This window comes from Platalea leucorodia, assembly GCF_965183815.1.
Source record: "Platalea leucorodia genome assembly, chromosome: 6".
NCBI lineage: Eukaryota > Metazoa > Chordata > Aves > Pelecaniformes > Threskiornithidae > Platalea > Platalea leucorodia.
The window spans coordinates 5,866,437-5,885,574 of NC_138828.1; the positions used below are offsets into that span (position 1 = coordinate 5,866,437).

The window sequence follows — 19,138 nt, forward strand, 5'->3', positions numbered from 1 at the left end:
GAGTGACTGCCTTTGAGGGAGGGAGGGGGTATTTTAAGGGTAGCCCTCATCTTGAGGGTTGGTGCAAAGACTACTTGGAACAGCATCCGATAGAAGCTGCATGCCACAGTACAAAGACTCTTTTGTGATTTTTGCCCTAATCATGTTCTTTCTTACTCAAAAAGTAAATACTGGAGACACTTACTTAACCTTAGGAAGGTTGCTTTTGTGCTGCTGACAAATCTTCTTTTTCTTTTTTTTTTTTTCCCCCCTCAATTAGTAGTAAATGTTAACTAACTCCTATTTCCCCCTTTTAATTAAATGTCCATAGCTAATAGCTCAGTGCTTAGGCTGCTCTTAACAGAGAAGATTAGGCAACACTGAAGAGGAGAGTCAAAAATAACTGGTTGAGATGTGCATCGGTGTATTGATTTGCAGAAGTCGGGGTGCTGCTCAAGACTTCAGTGACTTGGGAAATTAATTGCACAGGGTCTTGTAAAAAAATATCCTGCCAAATAAATCCCTCTTGAGCGTGCGGAGTTAGGTTTCTAATTTTTTTTCCCCTCAAAGCTGAAATAGCTAAAGTAGTGTAAGAAAAAAAGACTGCTGCTCCAGAGAGTGTTAGATTAGATCTGGATGGGCCAGCTTCACCAGGGAGGTGTAATGTATGTGTTGGTAACAAGCAACTGACCGCACTTTTTTAATCGATGTTAACAGACAAGGAAATAGAACTTTCTACGTGTCCTCTATGAAGACAGACACCTGCTCCTCATAATCTGAAGGTGCTGTTTCAACAGTGATAGATTGCCTGTGAAGGTAAGACATGGGGGTGTGTACCCAAAGGCTTGGTGTCACGTACTTGTAGTTGTGAAGGTGACACTTTTAGAAAATACTGTAGAGTAGTGGAACTCTACTCCCCACCCCCCCAACTATACAGCAAAAACATCTGGTCATTTTTTTAATTGCTGTTGATTTGGACCATGTCTAAAGTGGTGTCTAGAGATGAAAAGCTTTTAATATCATTACTGGTTGTCAGTTAATTTCTCAGCTCTAATAGGAGCTCTAATAGGAGGAGGAGAACGCTCACAATCAGTGAACACTTCATTTACCACAAGTAAATGCAGGCTTTATTTGAGCATGCTACGCTTGAAGATAAAAAGCCTAACGTGTTTCTCCCTTTCCAATTTTATTAAATACATAAGATCTAGACAGGCATCCCAAACCAGAGTGGTGGCCTTGTTATGTCTTTCCATTCTGGAAGAGACTTAAGAGTATCTTACACCCTATATGAATTAAGTGAAGGATTTGACAATTACACTGATGAGACACTTGGAATGTCTTAGCATTTTGCTTCAAAGGGATTTTTAAGACATCAGTCAACTGTAAATCATTGCATGTAACTCCAGCTATCAGCTTGAGGATCCTTTCCGCTTTCTGACGCTGCCGGTGGTAAGAAGTTGGTTGAAGTGCTGGACGTGCCGTGCAGGTTAGTGGGTGACAGGCTCGGGGTTTTGGAGGTTCTTCCCCAGCACAGTATCGTAAACACAGGCTCATGGCGCGTGATCGTAGATACTGACTGCTTTGTTCATTGGAGTGGAACTTACTAAAGAACAATTTTGATCTGACAATGGAAGTTAAATGGCATTAAGTCAAGGGGTTAATTTTAGAATACGCAGATGTTTTAAAATCCTTGGCAGGGGACAGAAATAATCCAGAATGCACTCTGGAAAAGAACAGACGAACACTTCAAGCCCCTTACATTGAAAATGTCTGCAAGTCTCTTGTTTCTTGAATGTGGCTTTTTAAGGATACATTGAGTAATTGAAAGTGCTAGAGAATAAGGCCCACTCTTTCTGTATACAGTAGGAAAAATGATTTCTCCTTCCAAAGTTGATAAAATGGTGGCAACTTTATTGCTGTAGTAGAAATTGCCCAGTGTAATGGGATGCAGGTCAATTTAATAACACAGAGGAAAGCTGACTAATCCTTTTCATGATAGGGTCATTCTCATGGGTGAAAAAGCAAGCAGTAGGTAAATTCTGTGGCAAAACATGAAGTAAGTTTGAGTATAATTATTGCAGCAATGAAAAAAGAAAAAAAATGCCTAACTACTATAACTGTGAGTTGAATATTACAGTCCTGCCATTTATGCAGGAGACAAGAATTGCACTTGCAATACGTCTGTGTGGTAACTTATGGTTGCTGCAAGAGCCGCTGTATCAATGTGTGTCTATCTTGGTGCTGGTTTAGCCATTATGATGTCTTACTGTGGCTAAAAGTACCTGTATGTGAAAGGCTAGAGCGCCGATGAATTAACTATGCAAGTGTAAATGGCTTGGTTTGTCTTACTACAACTTCATTCTGAATAGCACCTCTGTGCCTGAAATCCTGCTCTCCGTAGGCTTGGTAGCGCACAGGTAAGTGACTTGTACGCTTTGCTCCAGAATGCTGGGTGTAAAACAGGTTGCCCTGAAGCAGCTGGGCAGTGCTGCTTGTGTGGCCTGAACTGACCAAGCAGAAGACGCACGTGGTTGTGGTGCAGCTGTGATCTTCTGGCCATGGGCAGACTCCAGGCAATAAGGTAAGGAAACAGGTTCTGAGCAGGCATGGCTGAGGCCGGAGCTGTCTGGGGGAAACTCATTCATTGCAGTTGGCATGAACTTTGTTCAGCAGCTGAGCACAAACATTTTCCTGATTACTCTGCCTTAGTAGGTGAGAATTGCTGCATCTTCCTGCTTCCTGACTCATTTGATAAGTGATTTTTCTAACAGTTTACTTACCAGGCTGTTTTGGCACATGTTTTTTGGCACTAGTTTTAGGTGCTCCTGTTTAAGAGGTGTTGGATAGCTTCTGGCAGAGGCTGATAGCATAAAAAACTTAGAGAACTTAGTATATGAAAGAATAAACACCCGTGATGATTATATTTAATACTTGCTTATGTCTTTACACAAAGAGTTGCTGGTGTTGCTTTACAAAGTACACTGATTTGGAATGGCGACGAATACTTTTTACCAGGTAACATCTTCAGCTAAAAAGTCCTTGTCTCAGCAGCTGAATTCAGTCTGAGGATCCTTTTGCAATATAGCCACTTAGTTTAAGAGCTCTCAGTCAATGTGCAAGGATACACCTGTTCTGATAAGCTGTCAAACAAAAAACATGCACCTTGACCGCTTATCTTGGATATTACAATGATTAACACTAAGTAGCAACACTAACATGTTTAAAGGCACTATTTTTTAAAGAGGCCCAACTGTTATCCTTACTTTTAAAGGTTTTTTTGCTTTGTTTGAAACACTGATTTTTGTAACAACAATAGCATTTCAGGTTTGGAAAAGCTCAAACCTCACATGCAGAGGCACTGGTGAGACCGATGAAGTATCTGAGGTAAACCGCTCTTCCAAAGGCTCTGGCTTTCTAAATTCTACCTTAGATATTGGTATTAGCAGAGGCTTGTTTTTCAAAGCGGTGACTGTTGAATAAATCAGTCATGTGAGAGGAGGTCACTGTAACGGAACTGGTATTAAACAAGAGGCTTGCTTTTTTATAGCACCACAAATAACCTTTGATTCATCTGTCAACTGTCTTACACTTGACCTGCCACAGATGTTTATCTATCTAAGTTGCATTGGGAATATTCCAGTTAGCAAACCTCCTAAATAAAACCCAACACGTTCATTTTGGAAAATGTAATTAAATAGTATGCTAAATTAATTGCTGCCCTTAAGACTAGAGATTTGTACCATAATGGCACGGCATTATCTGCCAAACATAGCAAAAGGATTGTTCGATTACTGTTCTTCTTGTGGTCCACTGTTGTTAAACTTGCTCAAGTCTAGTTATAACCTGAGGCATTTGTGTGTCCTAGATAACCCCTTCCCGGGTGTGGAAGGTCACCCAGAGCTCTGTTTCTGTAGAAGGTAATGCTTGTCTCTTTCAGGAAAAAGGGGATTATTATTTTTTAGAGATTAGCTTTACATCTTGAAGGACTTCAAAGTAAAGTACTCAAAACTGAACTACATGATTACTGCAAATCTGATTCAACTGAATGCCCTCGCTTAGAAAAAGCCGTGCGCTGTATTTTTTTCCTCTTCTGTGTGGATTTTTAGCATCTTTCCTGGCTCTCGTACAACTTATGACTAGCAAAAGGAATAATTAGTTTTCTAAATGATATTTTAATAAACACTTACCATATGCTCTTAAGCGTTGACAGTTTGAAATCTGGCAATTCACTTAGAGAAAGAGTCAGGACTCCTAAAAGATTAATACCTGAGGGCAGAACTTCCTTCCTATTCTACAGCTTAATCAGTAAGCTAAATACTCAGTGAGAGGTCGTGTGAAATGAGACTGTACAAAAAGAGCACAGAAAAGGTTCACTAAAGCACAGCAGAAGGCTCGGGTACAGTAGAGCTGTGGGCCAGCCTTCAGGCACCAATGCCTGTCCCTCTTGCCAAATCAAAAAGAAACAGACAAATGGTACTTGAGTTCCTTAACTGAGCAGCTGGCAGATCTCTTTGTGAACGCAGCATAAGAAATCCACGTAAGACGCTCCTCCATGAATACTCTTGTCTTCTACTAGGAACTGTCGGAAAAGCATCTCCGGCTGCTCCCGTTGTTTCACTATAATCAACTGAAAAGATAAAAGATACATATTTTTAGGATACAATCATACTAAATGGCAGTACTGTTCTCCTGTGTCTATTACTATATGCTGTTTGGGGGGGGGGGGGGGGGCAGGAAAAAATAGTAGCTGTATTTATGAGCAGAGGAGAGTCTAGTGTGAGTGAAGGTTTGCAGAATAAAATGGTAACCTTTAGGCTTGACTACCTCTGAAAATCTCTTTTGATTAAGAATTAAGCACATTTGAGATGTTTGCGCCTAGAATGCGTGCTGGAACTCACCTGATATGCAAAACCTTTTACAGCTACTGAAAATTGTGTTGAAAGCAGTAGCGTGCCTTTGAACAGGTATGAGGAATGAGTTGAGGCAGAGAGAAGTTACCTTCATCGTGTAGGGCTTTTGCTTCTGGATGTGCTCCAGTACTGACTTCAGTTTCTTCGAAAATGGATTGTCCAGGACAGGCAGTGATGTCTGTTAGAATGAAAGCGTGGCAGGTGGTTATATTCCAGTTGCATCCCTTATGAAATCAGCAAGACTAGCTGCTGGTGTTTATGATGTGAGTTACTGGATTTTATTCTAAACTGGGAGATGCCATCTCCTTCACAAAAATCTATCTATCTAAGCCATTTTTCAGTTTTAAATGATTATCACTATATGAAAATTCATTATCAGGAGAAACTTGAACTATTGCAAAAGTGTTTTGTTCCTATTTTAGCAATGCAAATCCAAGAGGACTTTAATATCTGCAACTGTGAAAGTTTAAGAAGGTTTAAAAATGTTTTGAAAGCTTCTTGCCTGTAAGTGTTTAGAGTGTAAAAGCTTATTAAAAGTTTTATGTATGTTAAGACACCAGAAGCGTCACCTGTTAAGACACCTTCTGCTGGTCACCTGTTTCTGCTTTTAGTGTAACAATGAAAATGTCTCACTTGTTTCTCTGATTAGCAGTCTGGTCTTACTAAATCATAAGTTCTGAAAAAGGGACTAGTCTGCATCTACTCACGGCCTCCGTGCTGATGTGTGCAAAAGATGGCACGTTGAAAATCCCTTGGATGAGCTCTGGGGGCGTGCTGACTCCCAGCCATAGGAACATAGTCAGACCGTTGGCTAGAAGGAAGGCCCCTCCTTCGGAGAGACGTTCTTCGGAGCAGCGGACGGCAGCTGGGACAGCGTCACTCTTCGGATCCAGGCTGTGCTGTGGGGCAGAAATACACAGAGTTGTAGACATGGTGACTAAAGCTCTAATTAGATACTGAAAAGTAACTATTGAAAGGTTTAGTACACCTTAGCGGTTCCTTTCCAGATCAGAGGAATGAGAAATCAAACCTCTTCTTTTTCAGTGAACGCACTGTGTGCAAAGACGACGTGCTGTAAGTGGAGAGACACTTGCACGCCCGTGTTGTTTAGTAAAGCTGGCATCTTTCATTAGCCTGAGCAAAAAACCCTGCTATGAGTACAGTGACGTTCTTGGAGGGTGCTGATGTCAATGGTTGATAATGTTACTTCCCCATTTTCCATTAGAGGTTCTACCCTCCCTCCTCCATTTAGTTCAACTAGCAACTGCATCACAGTAAAAATGTAAGCCAATGTGGTAGTGCAACGCTTGGCCAGCAGACACAATCTTTTCTGCATCTGCACAGTTCCAAAATCACAGCCTACTGAAAACAAAAAGATGGGCAAACACCATACTCACAATTGGCAGAAGCTGGGGATAGAAAAACAACTGTGTGTCAGCCACGCCCATAGACATGACCAGCTGGCGATGGTGAGCTCTCTCGTCAGTTGGAATTTCTGGTCTGCCAACTAGGACGCAGCTCTTCAACAGACAGTTCATGTACACTGGCAGCACCTTCATCGCATCCGGAAGGATAAGCTGAGAGGCAGAGAAGGGGGGTTAGTTGATATATCCCAGGCACTGGGGAATGAGAGCTGGACTTCCAAACATTTAAATAAACCACTGCTTGTTTTCTTTGATTAAAAAAACAACCAAACGGAAAACTTTTTTATAGGTGCTGTTTCAAACCAGATGTGACAGCTCTGAATGGTTAATACATTTAATAAGAATCCAACAGAAATTATTTGCCCTATAGACTGTAGTCATCTCCCTGTAACCTGTAATTTTAGGTACTAAATTAAAGGAGAGTCACATAGGAAAAGTGGGTCTGTTTTTTCCAAACAATTTAGGAAGGAAATGAAGGTCCCCAGTAAGTGTGTCACTGTTTCTAACACACTTGGCCCTCACTAACATTAAACAATTCACTCCCCAGGCTTCTGGTTATTGAAAGCATTCCGTGGTATGTAAAAGCCTTAGTCCTTCTCTCTCTAAGTTGATTTGCCAGGACATAAGGGTGAATAATTTAAAAAAGGAAACAACAGTTGCTTTTACTGGAGCATTGAATTTTAAGTCATGTAATTAGGATGTGCTAATATAAAAATACAAAATATATATTAAATATATACTAATATATAAATGTAATCTATACATTACATTCAAGAAGAATAATAAATAATTGGAAAATACAATTTAAAGGCGATCAAAGGAACTAACCTAAATCAAATGCCTTCGGCCTTCCTATTAACTTCAGCATTAATGTACAAAATCGCTCATTGTCAGTCAAACAAGTGCCAGCAAGCTGGCCATTCCTGCTATCTTTTAAAGTGCCTCAAAATCTGAAGGAGATAGGGAAATATTTTGAAAGTTGCAAGAAAAATAAAAGTTAAATGCAAATGGTTACAAGATTTGGGTTTAGTTCAGCCATCTTTGGGTGTCAGAAACAGTTGCTGAAAGGATGTGAAAACACCTTCCTGGTGGTTCAGTTAGACCTCCCCAGCTGTTCTGAATATAGAAAAGAATGGGCTGAAAATAATAGAGATGTCTTCAGTTGAGAGAATTTTCAAGTAGCATGGAATAGAAGTACTCAGGTTCCTAGAGCTTCTTACTACACTTTGGTAAATAAAGGAGTTAACAGACTTATCTTAATCGCCATGGATTATTGGGGGTTTTTTTGGCCCCATCTAGACATCACTGGGTATTTATCATTCCAGCATGCTGGAGAAACCTATGTGCAAATGCAGATTGTTTACTAAGATACAAGGTTATTTTGATTTTTTGACAGTAACAGTTGTCTTTGTCAAAAATTAGAATACTAAAATCTTTAACAACATAAGAAGGAAAAATGAAAGCTTTGTGAGTCAGCACATAATTCCAGCAGGAGGAAAAAGGCTGTCTAAGCTCCTGTGTGTGAATATGATCATGAGTTTGCCATTTGTTCCGGAACAACAGCCTCCCTGTGTTGTAATTGCCTCCCTTGAATCGCACCTGTCATTCATTTCATTTGAAAGAAAAGGAAAAGTCTGTCCCGAAGTGTTCCTTTCTGGCAGTGCTGCTGATGTTGCAGGGGTGGGCGTTCATCTGCTGCAAAGCCTGGCTGGGGGAGGACCGAGTTCGGATGGTTTTACCTGGCTTACTGCCGACGGGCTGGCACAGTTCTTCCTGTAACACGCCAGCATGTGAGCTGTCTGGTTCACCAGGATCTCTCTGACCGTCTTCAGTGGTTGGCTTAGAATGGCTTTAAAAGCTGCAAGTACAGAAGAAGAAAAGAGCGTGCTAAAGATGGACACATACTCTTCAAGTATCTATATTGTGCTAGCTTCTAATTTTACTAACCTGAGGTCTATGGCTGTTTTTTAGTCTCTTTTACAGACAGCATCTCAGAGGGTGTTTATTCATCTTTGCAAAAAAAAAAACAAAAAAAAAACAAAACAAAAAAAAAAACACCAAACCTCCAACGCTATGGTGGGATGTCCATTTCCACTACTGTGCCTGTTCAGTTTTGTGCATCACATGCTCCTAGCTACCTTCACAACCATTACTTCTATGGCAGTATGTCTAAAATATGAAATCTACTTGTCTTTTCAATGTTATAATACTTCAAGAGTTGCTCAGGCTTGGAGCAGCAAGTTACTAAACATGATTTCCCACTAGGTAATCACTTTAGCTTCCTTTCCTCCCCCTTCCTCCACCCCAAAGTAAAAAAGGAAACAAGATTGGTCTGTTACAACTTTACCTGACTTGGCAAAGAAGTTGATCAGCGCATCAGTCTCACAAGTCTTGTAGACGTCAGCTAACTGGGAGCTACAATTTAAACCTATATTGTGTATGCGAAGTCGTCTTTGCCCACTTATTGATGTGTAAAGGACAGCACACTGCAACAGAGGAGCAAATTACCATTTTTGTTTTAAAACAAAAAGCTGCTGTCATGCAAGAGCCACTTACTTTGTGCGTAAAAGGCACAGAGTTACTGTTGAAGACAGCCTAGCCTTGCAGGGCTGCTTCAGTGCTTCTGTCATCTATAGGCCCAACATACCTGCAATTTTTGTGGAAGTATATTAGACATTATAAAAGTTACTAATCGTAAAATTATAAAAAAAAAAACCCATAATATGACTGATTGAAAGGCTTATTACTCTCATTTACTACACACTGGTCATATCATCTGAAAACAAGAGACCACCGATTGTAAATTTGTACATCATACTTTGTAATTGTGTAATATTTGAACAGTTCAGATAAATATATCTAGAAAGACACCGCATAAGAGCTGAGAAGCTTGCTGAGAAGCACTCTGCCCATCACATTGTCTCTTGGCAAAAACAACACAGACAAACTTCCTAATCTTGAGAAGCTGAGTGGTTCTTTTTACACAAGTAAGTTGCTTATGAAGTGAAACAAGAGGTCCTGCATCTACCATGGGCTTAGCTATTAACAATTGAGGGTGTAATTTGAGCATTTCCTTATGACTCCAATTCTGCTTCAATATAACGTTGATACGTCAATATAATGTACGATCCAAAGCCTGCGGGGCAAACGCAGACTCCAGGTTGCTGTAGTCTGCCTTGCATTAGGTACTGCCACAAGTCTCTCTCCTATGCAAGAGCTGTAAATGCAACATCTACACGGCGTATACATCCGTGGCTCTAGGAAGCAGCTTCAGACATAGCAAACTGGCTGTTTCACAGTGCTGTAATCGTACAGGGATTAACTGCTGACCTACAAAATGTATTTTTAGGGGCAAGCTAAAAGCCAAGCAGAACAGAAATAAAAAGTTCAGATAATTCCGTGGCTTAAGTTTAAAACCTTGCAAAAGCTGTAACATTTTCTGTCATTAAACAAGAAAAAGGTCATGACTAAACATCTAAAATAGTAAACAATGACCTCCCATTACCTGATAACGGGTGGGATACTCCCATTCCTAACAAAAGATGTATCACAAGTCTGTTTGTTGGCAATTTACGCAGAGAAATATCAATTATTGCCTAAGTGGCGTTCCCAGGAACTGCTTCTGAGGTCCCATGTTGTGAACTAAGGCGGGATGCAAGGATTTAGTTAGCTCTGGAACAGCCTGGCATTTTCAAGGTAGGAGTGAAGCTCCTGATGCACAAGGAGTGCCACAGCAATAACAGTTTCCATATAAGTAGTAACGAATCTTGTACTCCAGATAAACTTGTTTCGTACGATGGAAAAAAATTATAGCCGATGGTGTTTAGAAAGCATTTTGGTATCCCTGAACAGAGCATGCAGCATAGCGGTAGCTGAACACACTAATTGTCGTAAGGGGCATTGTTTGTGCTTTTGAGGCAAGATGCGACCCTTGGCTAATTAATTAAAACCTTTTTTAATCGGCGGTATTGTGTCACCAGAGTATGTGCAAGCTGTGCCTTGCTCCCAGCAGTCCTACACCATAACTTTTTTTTCTGTTATGGCTGCCGAAGTTCTTGCTCACAATTTCATGACATTACATGTAATTAAGTAAGTTGTTGGGTTTTTTACCTGAATTAAGGCTCCGGTGTCTTCATTCAGCTTGTCGTCATGTTTGAACTCCACTGTCACTGCCTTGTCACAGTCAACTGCTGCCATCTCTACATCTGTGGTGTTGTTCATGTAAATAGCACCGAAGAAGTCCGTAGCCCTGAAGCCTACAGCCAGATTAAAACAAAACAAACATATCTTTTTTAATTTAAAAATGGCAAATAAAGTTGACATTATTTTGTGACTTACTTTTTACGGTCAGTCAATTCTGGTTCCTGAAACGGGAACCATTTTCCCTCAGGGGGCCCCACCAACTGTCCTTGCCGATGGCATTTTTTGACAGTTGGGTGAGAGGGAAAAGCTGATGGGCCACGAAGCTGCGCTGGGACGCTGAGCCCACCCAGAACCTTTTGCGCTGTTGACTTGGCCACTTTGTGTGTGTACCTTTCTCAAATATTTGCATTTGAGGTAAGAATGAATGCTTGAAAAGTAGACACAGTAACGTCATTTGACGTATGAAAATGCAGGAACGTATAACTTACTTGCAATCCAAGCTGCGTGCATAATGATCAGCAGCCTTACTCCTATTTGAAAATGAATTATCGCGGAGGCATATAGAGGAAGGACATAGTCATGCGTTTTCTCAGCCTAGCCAATTACTTTTCAAGAGGTACATCGTGAAGTTAAAACCGTTAGCCTGATCTTACAAGTGACCTGGGCAGCACTGTATTATTTAAAATTATACCCTGTCATATGCATTCATGTTTATTTTCATTCCCAACGGGTACCATTACCTGTACTTGTCCGAACCCTCATTATTGCATCAAATCCGGTCTTTTTTTCTATGTCCTTCCTGAGGTCACTCAAGAACTGGGGGCTGTCGGCATCGAGCTAGGAACGCAAAGCAAAAGTTGCAGCTCACCACGGGGTGGCAGCAACATAGCAGAAACCCCACCTTCTCCCCCTCCCTGGGACCCCCCCAACAGCAAATCTCTCTTCCCACGTTTAACATCTCTCTTTTCCTTTAAAAAGAGAGAAACAATGTTGATTGTTGTTTCGTTAACAGAAATGTATATATGCAAGTGTCCACCAATTCATCACTAGGCTTGGACATCCAGAATTTCTATTCAAGCAAATTATCTCCCGTAACATCCGTTCTTGCACTTAGCCTTGCAGCCTAGCTAGGATTTTATGGCACAGCCTTAAGAATTACAGAGTCACCTTGCTGACTTCACAAAAAATGCTTCTGCAGGTCAGCTCCTGACACAGAGAAAGTCCCCTAATCCCCCGAGAGATTCTTACAACATTTTAAACAAGTGTTGTTACGGCTTTTTGGGGGGTCTTTATCATAAGCATTTTTAGCTGTGTATACAGGAGTAACCGACTTCCCTGCTCAGATGCCAGCATATTTAAGTAAGTGGATTCAATTTTAAGATACCAATCAGCTTATTACTGTTTCAAGATACACATATATTTGAGCCTGATGTGTCATTTCTAAGTTTGAATTTTATGCCCTGGAGTTTATAAGTAAGTTTTCTAGAGTCACTCTTCTTCCATCTTAAACGTCGAGGCACACGTTGAAACGAAAAGAAAACCACCAAGTCCCCAGGTGTTACTACCTGAAAGGCAGGCAACCTCCGCCACTTACCTGGAAATTGTTGTACTTGTACAGTGTTCCTCCAGTGTACATTGTGACAAGACCCATGGAGGCTACGTCCACGTACTGATTTGGGAAGAGGAACAAATTCACGCAGCAGCCATTAGCCACACAATCCCTGGCTAAGGCCTCATAAGAATTTACCTGGGGCTGGAAGAGCGTCTGCACAGAATTAAAAAATACAAGTGTCTTAACATTAGATACTGCTGGTAGCCAACCACAACCCAAATGCCCACCTGAAGGAAAAAAAGTGGAAAAAAAAAAAAGGAAAGACAGAGTGGAAGTTTTAAGTGAGGCGTGGATTTGATTAAAAACGTGTTGCCCCTGCCCATATGCTCGTACGCAGGGAACCAACTCGGTACGTTCTTGGAGAACTAAATCCCTACGCAGGCGGGTAGCGAAGGCTCCTGATGGGTGGAATTATTTCCTGCTGGGGGGTTTCCTTTACTGATGGGAACGGCTGCTCTACCGTAGTTTGACTTTGGTGTTGCTGTAGGGCCAATATCAATATGCCTACACAATCAGAGCACAGTGAGAATGGGAATATTATATAATGAAACAATAGATCTTTGTAAAAGAAAAGAAATGGAAAAAAGATCAAGGCTCTGTTACAGAAATTCAGCGTAACAGCAGTCCCTTGTTAACTCGGAGTAGAAAATACCTTTTCTTTATCTGTATTGAGCAGTTTTTTGTCATCTCTGTTTCTCAGCTTCCCTGGTGCTTCCGCAGTTGGCAATGAAGAATGGAAGATAAACAATTTTCCAGCACATTCTGCAGCCTGTTTCAAAGACACCATATTGGCATATTTATTACTGCTAAGATAAGCCTCATTTTCATACATTGTGGTATCTCAGAGAACAGTGTAAACTCTCTGCAAGTTCCTCAGAGCTAAATAATTAATTGAGAGACTCAAAACTTGATGGGAATAAGTCCCGAAACAAACTGGGAATTTTATGTGAGTAAATACCTTGGTCTAGCACACAGATACGTTGGCTGATGCATTGTTACAGTGATTTCTACATAGGAATCTAAAATCTTGATGGGCAAAACTAGGCGTACCCCTCTTGGAGACTTTCCAATTGGATACCAGCATTACGCAACAAGTATCAAAGGTACAAATATTAAATTTGGGTAAAAATAAAAGGAAATGTAATTTAACAGAAAAAGTATTTCTTTCAGTTCAGGCACGCTAGTGTTCACTACATTTTTATAGACGAGCAACAATTACATTCCTGTACTAGATTCCACATTCAAATCCACGCTAAAGTGCAGGAGTATCAAAACTTGTGATGAACATTTCTCCCTGTGACTAAGAAATGAAGTAACTGACTGTTTTATTCAAGTTTTCTATTCTTATTTAGAACTCTAACGAGAACCTATTTACTGAGATGACAAACTACTGACAGAAACCCCTGAATTCCAAAGAAGAGGGTAACAACAGTAGCAGTACCGCAGGCATCTTTGTACTACTAACAAGCTTTTCCACCAAAATTTAGGAAGTCCAGTTTATCGCTTACTCTTGCTATTGAGCCAGCGAATGGGAATGAGCAGAATAGAATAGCGTAATTCAGTTGGAAGGGACCTACAAGGATCATCTAGTCCAGCTGCCTGACCGCTTCAGGGCTGACCAACAGTTAAAGTGAAATAAAAACTGATTAGCAATTCTGAGGTCTTCATCACCTATTGAAGAAGTTGGGTGAAGGTGAAGGGAAGGAGGGAGGAAAGAGGGATTTGGCCTTTTCCTGCTCCCGACTCACCCGCACATCCAGGTTAAAACTCCAATACCCAAGACTACAGACGCAAATCAGCTTTGGTACTCTCTCCTCCAGCTCTTAAGATGTTGACAAGAGAAAGATATTCCACATTTCAAAATAAGCTACGGCATTCTTCTGGGAAAGCTAGAAATCTCTTTGCTATGGCAGAAATACAACTGAGGACAGTGTCTAACTTTTAATAGAGCTGAAGTTTCACCCCTAATATTTCAAGCGTAGTTATCTTTAATCATGAATGCCAATTTCTCCAATTCCTTTTAAGAAAGATTCTGCTGAAGACTGAAAGACTTACCAAATACCTATTTGTCACGATACGCATCGGGAATTACTGACATTGCTTTTGACAAATTTTCTAAAATGTATATATTATTTCTACAAGTCTATTAAAATTAATCTCAAATAGGAACACAATCCATTTATTCTTTTAGACAAGAATGGTTGTCTTGAGCACAGGTATATGCATATTAATAATTCACAGTGAAAATCCTTACAAATTATAACTTTAAAATACTGAGCTAAATAAAAAACTTAAGTGAGAGCTGCTTTCTTTTATAGCCAACATCAAAGGAAATTTACAACGATGGCCCTTAAGTTTTTGTAGAAGTCAAGTATTAGGGAAGAGCACTCTTGAGGGAAGTGGCAACCAAACGTATGTTTTACACACCTACCTTCTGGCAGTATGAATAAATAACAAGAAAACAGGTATTAATTAAATATTTAAGAAGCAGATTTGAGAAATGTTGTGCATTTTCGGTTCAACAAATTTATCTACTCAAAGTTCATGCTTTATTTATACACAGCTCACAGATAAATCAACTATTTCAAAACACCACTGGCTGTTTTCTGCCCCTACAAATCTTGTGGTGAACCATGGTGGCATTCTTTTAATTGGCAGCGCTCCATGGAAATGTCAGCGCTTCAGGGGGTGTCCTGGACATAGAGAAAGCAAGCGGGCATGCATCTTGACCTGCGGATTCATTTTCAGCTGTATTCAAGCTGTGAGAACTTGTCAGTTAAGCGGAAACCCTCCAACCCCCCACCCGATTCAGTCATAAATAGTCATAAACATCTCATTTTGCACAAGAAGTCAGCAGAAGCAGGAGAACAGGCAGGGCAAAATCGCATCTTATACCGACTCTTTTCCTGCCCTTCACACACGCAAGGGCTGGATATCTGTACAAACATGCAGAGCATCTATTTGTTCTGTTGCAGTAACTAAACACTTTTTTATTTCTCTCCGATGCTGAACGAGAAACGGACTCCCGCTCCTCATGTCCTAAACGTCCATTCTATGTAGCGTAGGCTCTAGGGACTGGTTTCCCTCAACAAGCAAAATCTGGAAACAGATGTTATGCTGGTCAGTGTTCTCATTTTGATGAAAGCAGTTCAAACGTACTGTTAGAATAACGGAACATTAGTGCTGGAAACAATCAGCAACTTTTTTTTTCTCATTTCCCATTGTGATTTGTAGAAGGACTTGGGACTGGCTTTTAGCAAACAGAATTTCTGCAACTTATCAAGTCTTATTCTCATTAAAGAGCTGCTTCTCTTACAGAGAGGAACATTCTAACCTTTAACGCCTCCATGCCAGCCTGGATAACAGGAGCGAAGATGGTCTCACCCTCGTTAGTGTCTGCAAACATCTCTGGAATCTGGTCCAACAAGCTAGGAAAGACGAAAGGATCAGTGTCTAAAGCTGGCTAGTGTATCTAGGATAATTCCCGAACACACCAAGTCTTCACACAGGAAGATGTTTTCCATGCAAATTTATATTAAAAAAGTATGAATTCTGATTGCTCAATTTCTTAGGATTCCAGCCAGCCAGAACAAAGAGATATATGCATTTTTAAATTCTATAAGACACATTATTTCAAAGCTGGTAACATAAAGCAACGTGCAATAAATTAAAAATAGCTAAAAATTAAGGAATTCTAGTGTGCCATAAGGACTTAAGACTCCTTAGATCATATCCAGGTGTACATCATATACATCGCAAGAGGAAAAATATTTAACATGGCACACAGCTGCAACCCCCCTCCCATTTTTGAAGAAGCACAGCTGAAGATGCATGGTTTACAGCTGGCCTAAACATGCTTTCAAATTCAGCACTAGGGGGGTGTTCATAGCACTTTTTCTTTGCCTCAAAGGTGGAAATATATGACTTGAAGCACCTGCTGCCTTCTGAAGTATTTCAATAAATACACGTACACCCCAAAACCCAGTAACACAATTGACTAAAAGGCATAATGCATATCATAAGCACTCAGATCTTATGCACATATAGAATAATTATACTTTACTTGATAACAACAGATCGTGATTCCTGAAAGTTAACGAGGAAACCATCCAGCAAAGGAACAAAAACTTCTCCAACATCTGAGACCACCATCATCTGAGGCTGAGCTAAGCTGCTTTTTACATTAAAGAAGTGGAGGACCTTGTTATAAGTGACAAAACCAACTCGAATTGCTGAGGATTCTTCCTGCTCTTCTCTGTAAAAAAAAAAAAAAAACCCACAACTGGTGATAACTGTGAAATTCTGAACTTGCAATAAAAGCATTCTTTTGAAATGCAAGGCTGCTTTCAGATCATTATCTGTACTGGAAGCAAGGAAGCAAACAACAGCCAAGCAGATGTAATGGCCTCAATCCTTGCCTTAGGTCAAATTAAAACACCCTGATAAAATCAACTGCTGTATCGTTTACTTTTGTAAAAATATATATTTACATCAACCCTATCAACTGTGCATCCCATGCAAGCAGTCAAAAGTCCCTAAGATAAAAAATAAACCACATTGTCCTCAAAACATGGAAAAGAGAGAACGGGGCAATTAGTTACAAGATACAATCAGAAAGTCAGCTTTATTTACAATACACTAATTCAGGGACACTATTGATTGATGCCTAGTAAGAACAGTCACCAGGCTTGAGTAATGTCTTCTGCTTCAGCAGGACTACGCTTAAGCAGCAAAAGCTGTTAGATCCCCCCTAGCTGTCTATCACACAGAAAACACTGCAGAAATTGCTCATTATTGCTAGTAAGTTCCCAGCCCAACCAAAGCCAGCCAACTGCTGCTGTGAGCTGCGCCTGCAGGAACACCGCAGGCAGCAGGCTCAGCCTGGTTTTGTGGAGGTGACTCCTCTAAGCAGTAGCCCACTCTGCCATTAGCAGCAGTGTTACTAATAGTACAAGTTAGACCTTTACCAGGTTGAGAGTCCTAAGTTTAATGAGCTTTTCCCTAGAAGGCAATTCTATTCAAAAAATTGGGCTTAATTCCTAATAAAATAGAACCTTCTTGTAGCAGGGCATTCCTCTCGCAAACGACAAACCAAGCCTTTAGCACAAAAGATGCCAGACAGGAGGCCTGCGGTACTTGCAATTGCTACAGGTCAGCCCGTATGTTCTGTACAGCAACACTGAACATTTAAGCAGCTGACTTAACTTACGGTGAGATGTCACAAAACCAGCAAATACAGAGTCTGTAGTCTAATGCTTTTGCATGTTTGAAAGAGTTTCATATTCAGAGTGCTGAAACTTGGAAATCCTCATTCAATTCCCAGCTATGCCACTGATTTAATTTACAACCCAAGAGGAAATTATTTTATTTCTCTGTGCCTCAGTTTCCATTTGTAAAAGGGGAACAGCAAGAAGTATTGTTTAATCTCACCAGGATGTAGAACTATGTACCACAAATGAGACTGCAGCAATAGGAACCACAGAAATAGCCAAGCTGATTTTATTTTCTTTAGTTTATAAAAGAAGCCACTCGCTGAAAGTTATGATTGTAAAAACTTTAACACCAAGAAACATGCCAATCGACAAACAGGATACCGTAATGCACACAGACTCATACAGATGTTACTATCACACCAAAAGTATTTGGTAACAGAGCCCTACCATAGTATTTTCAGTTACTAGGCTCTTAGGGCAGAACATCCATTATTTATCCTTCGCTCTACCCTCTGAAGGAACAAGGGAGTGTGAACAGTCACCCTGAGCCTTCGCCACAGTAAAGAAGCCAGGGTCTGAAAACATTTATCCTCCTAAAGAGAGTAAAGCCTTGGCCCCACCAAAATCAATGGCAAGGCCTCCATCCCGTTCCACTGCAACCAACAGACTGCATTTCATGGCTTCACAAATGCACGCAGAATCAAAAGTCAAACTAAAGAGGACAAACAACACAAACACACTTTTACTGTGGTTCTTGTTTATTTTTTCTTAGAGCAAATAGAAAAACCTGTCAGCCTTCTTCCTGGCTATCAAAACTGCTTGTCTTCAGAGAAATAAAAACAAAAAATTGCCATCAGCAATTTCACAAGCTTCATCTAAAACCTTGAGTTTGGGAGAGAAATAATTTTTCTCGTCTACAATCTAACTCTCATGTCAGCCTAGAATGCTAATCTACCGTTCATGTTTTACAGGAACACAGCTGGGTGAGAAAGGGGCTACTTTGATCTAAAACAAATCAATATTCTATACTGAACACACTCCATAAAGAAGCATTTTAAATAATTCCTCCAAGATACGCTCGTCAAACAGATACCTCATTTCTCAGTGTAAATTTCTAATCATTCCCAGCACTCGGACACTATTTTCTTAGTAACGTGATTAACAGGGAGCATTCGGGAGCTTGATGAGGACAAGGTATTATTAACTTTCTGCACATACAGCACTTTCCTACTTCCCAGAGAAGTATCCACATCACCCTAGTAGTCTCAAAGTTGTCACACAGCAGGTATTCGGGACAATTTTTTCCGATACTGCTCTTACCCGTGGCAGTCTGTACTGCCACACTTCGTCCAATTTCTTCTATCATAGTTGTAAAGATTAGCTGTAAATGTAGCAGCCTATTGCCTACGTAGCTCACACACTATTTAGTTCTTTTTGAAGTCTACGAATGAGATATCTGGATCATATGTACATAAATGCATTTAAATGGTTTTTTTAATTATGCACCTAAAAATCATATTTGCACAACTAGTCAGCCTGGTCTTCTGAGCTCGTAAGCACAATTTCTATAAACACTTTTCTCTGTATTTCTCTAAATACAGAGTCAGGTGTTTCAAACACCTAAGTTTGAAAATGTCTGCTCCGAAATTTCAAGCAAGCAAATAACGTGGTTTTTGCTGTGCTGCAAGTCTACAAACCCACAAAGTTCTTAACACCAGGTCTTGAGCCAGCTACCTTAGTCCTTTCTTTGCTACCTCTAACTTCTCCCTTTGCAGCCACTGTCACAGGCTTACCTGGCACAGGCCTTTACACCAGCGGCCTTTGTGTGACACAGATTGCTTTGCTACCCCAAGTGTT

The 19,138-nt window shown here is 40.4% G+C and overlaps 1 protein-coding gene across 1 annotated transcript in view; it reads right to left on the reverse strand.

The window, feature by feature from the left end:
• Positions 1-2,442: 2,442 nt before the first annotated feature.
• Positions 2,443-19,138, reverse strand: part of SEC24D (SEC24 homolog D, COPII coat complex component) — a 53,784-nt gene continuing 37,088 nt past the window's right edge. The window contains exons 11-22 of the mRNA XM_082316310.1: positions 16,132-16,323; positions 15,403-15,496; positions 12,721-12,837; positions 12,051-12,221; positions 11,197-11,293; positions 10,424-10,569; positions 8,661-8,799; positions 8,053-8,171; positions 6,287-6,466; positions 5,597-5,788; positions 4,978-5,067; positions 2,443-4,606 (exon numbers count right to left, since the gene is read on the reverse strand). Of these exons, the coding sequence (XP_082172436.1) occupies positions 4,466-4,606; positions 4,978-5,067; positions 5,597-5,788; positions 6,287-6,466; positions 8,053-8,171; positions 8,661-8,799; positions 10,424-10,569; positions 11,197-11,293; positions 12,051-12,221; positions 12,721-12,837; positions 15,403-15,496; positions 16,132-16,323 (1,678 nt within the window). The 3' untranslated portion in view covers positions 2,443-4,465. The remainder of the gene's footprint in view (positions 4,607-4,977; positions 5,068-5,596; positions 5,789-6,286; positions 6,467-8,052; positions 8,172-8,660; positions 8,800-10,423; positions 10,570-11,196; positions 11,294-12,050; positions 12,222-12,720; positions 12,838-15,402; positions 15,497-16,131; positions 16,324-19,138) is intronic.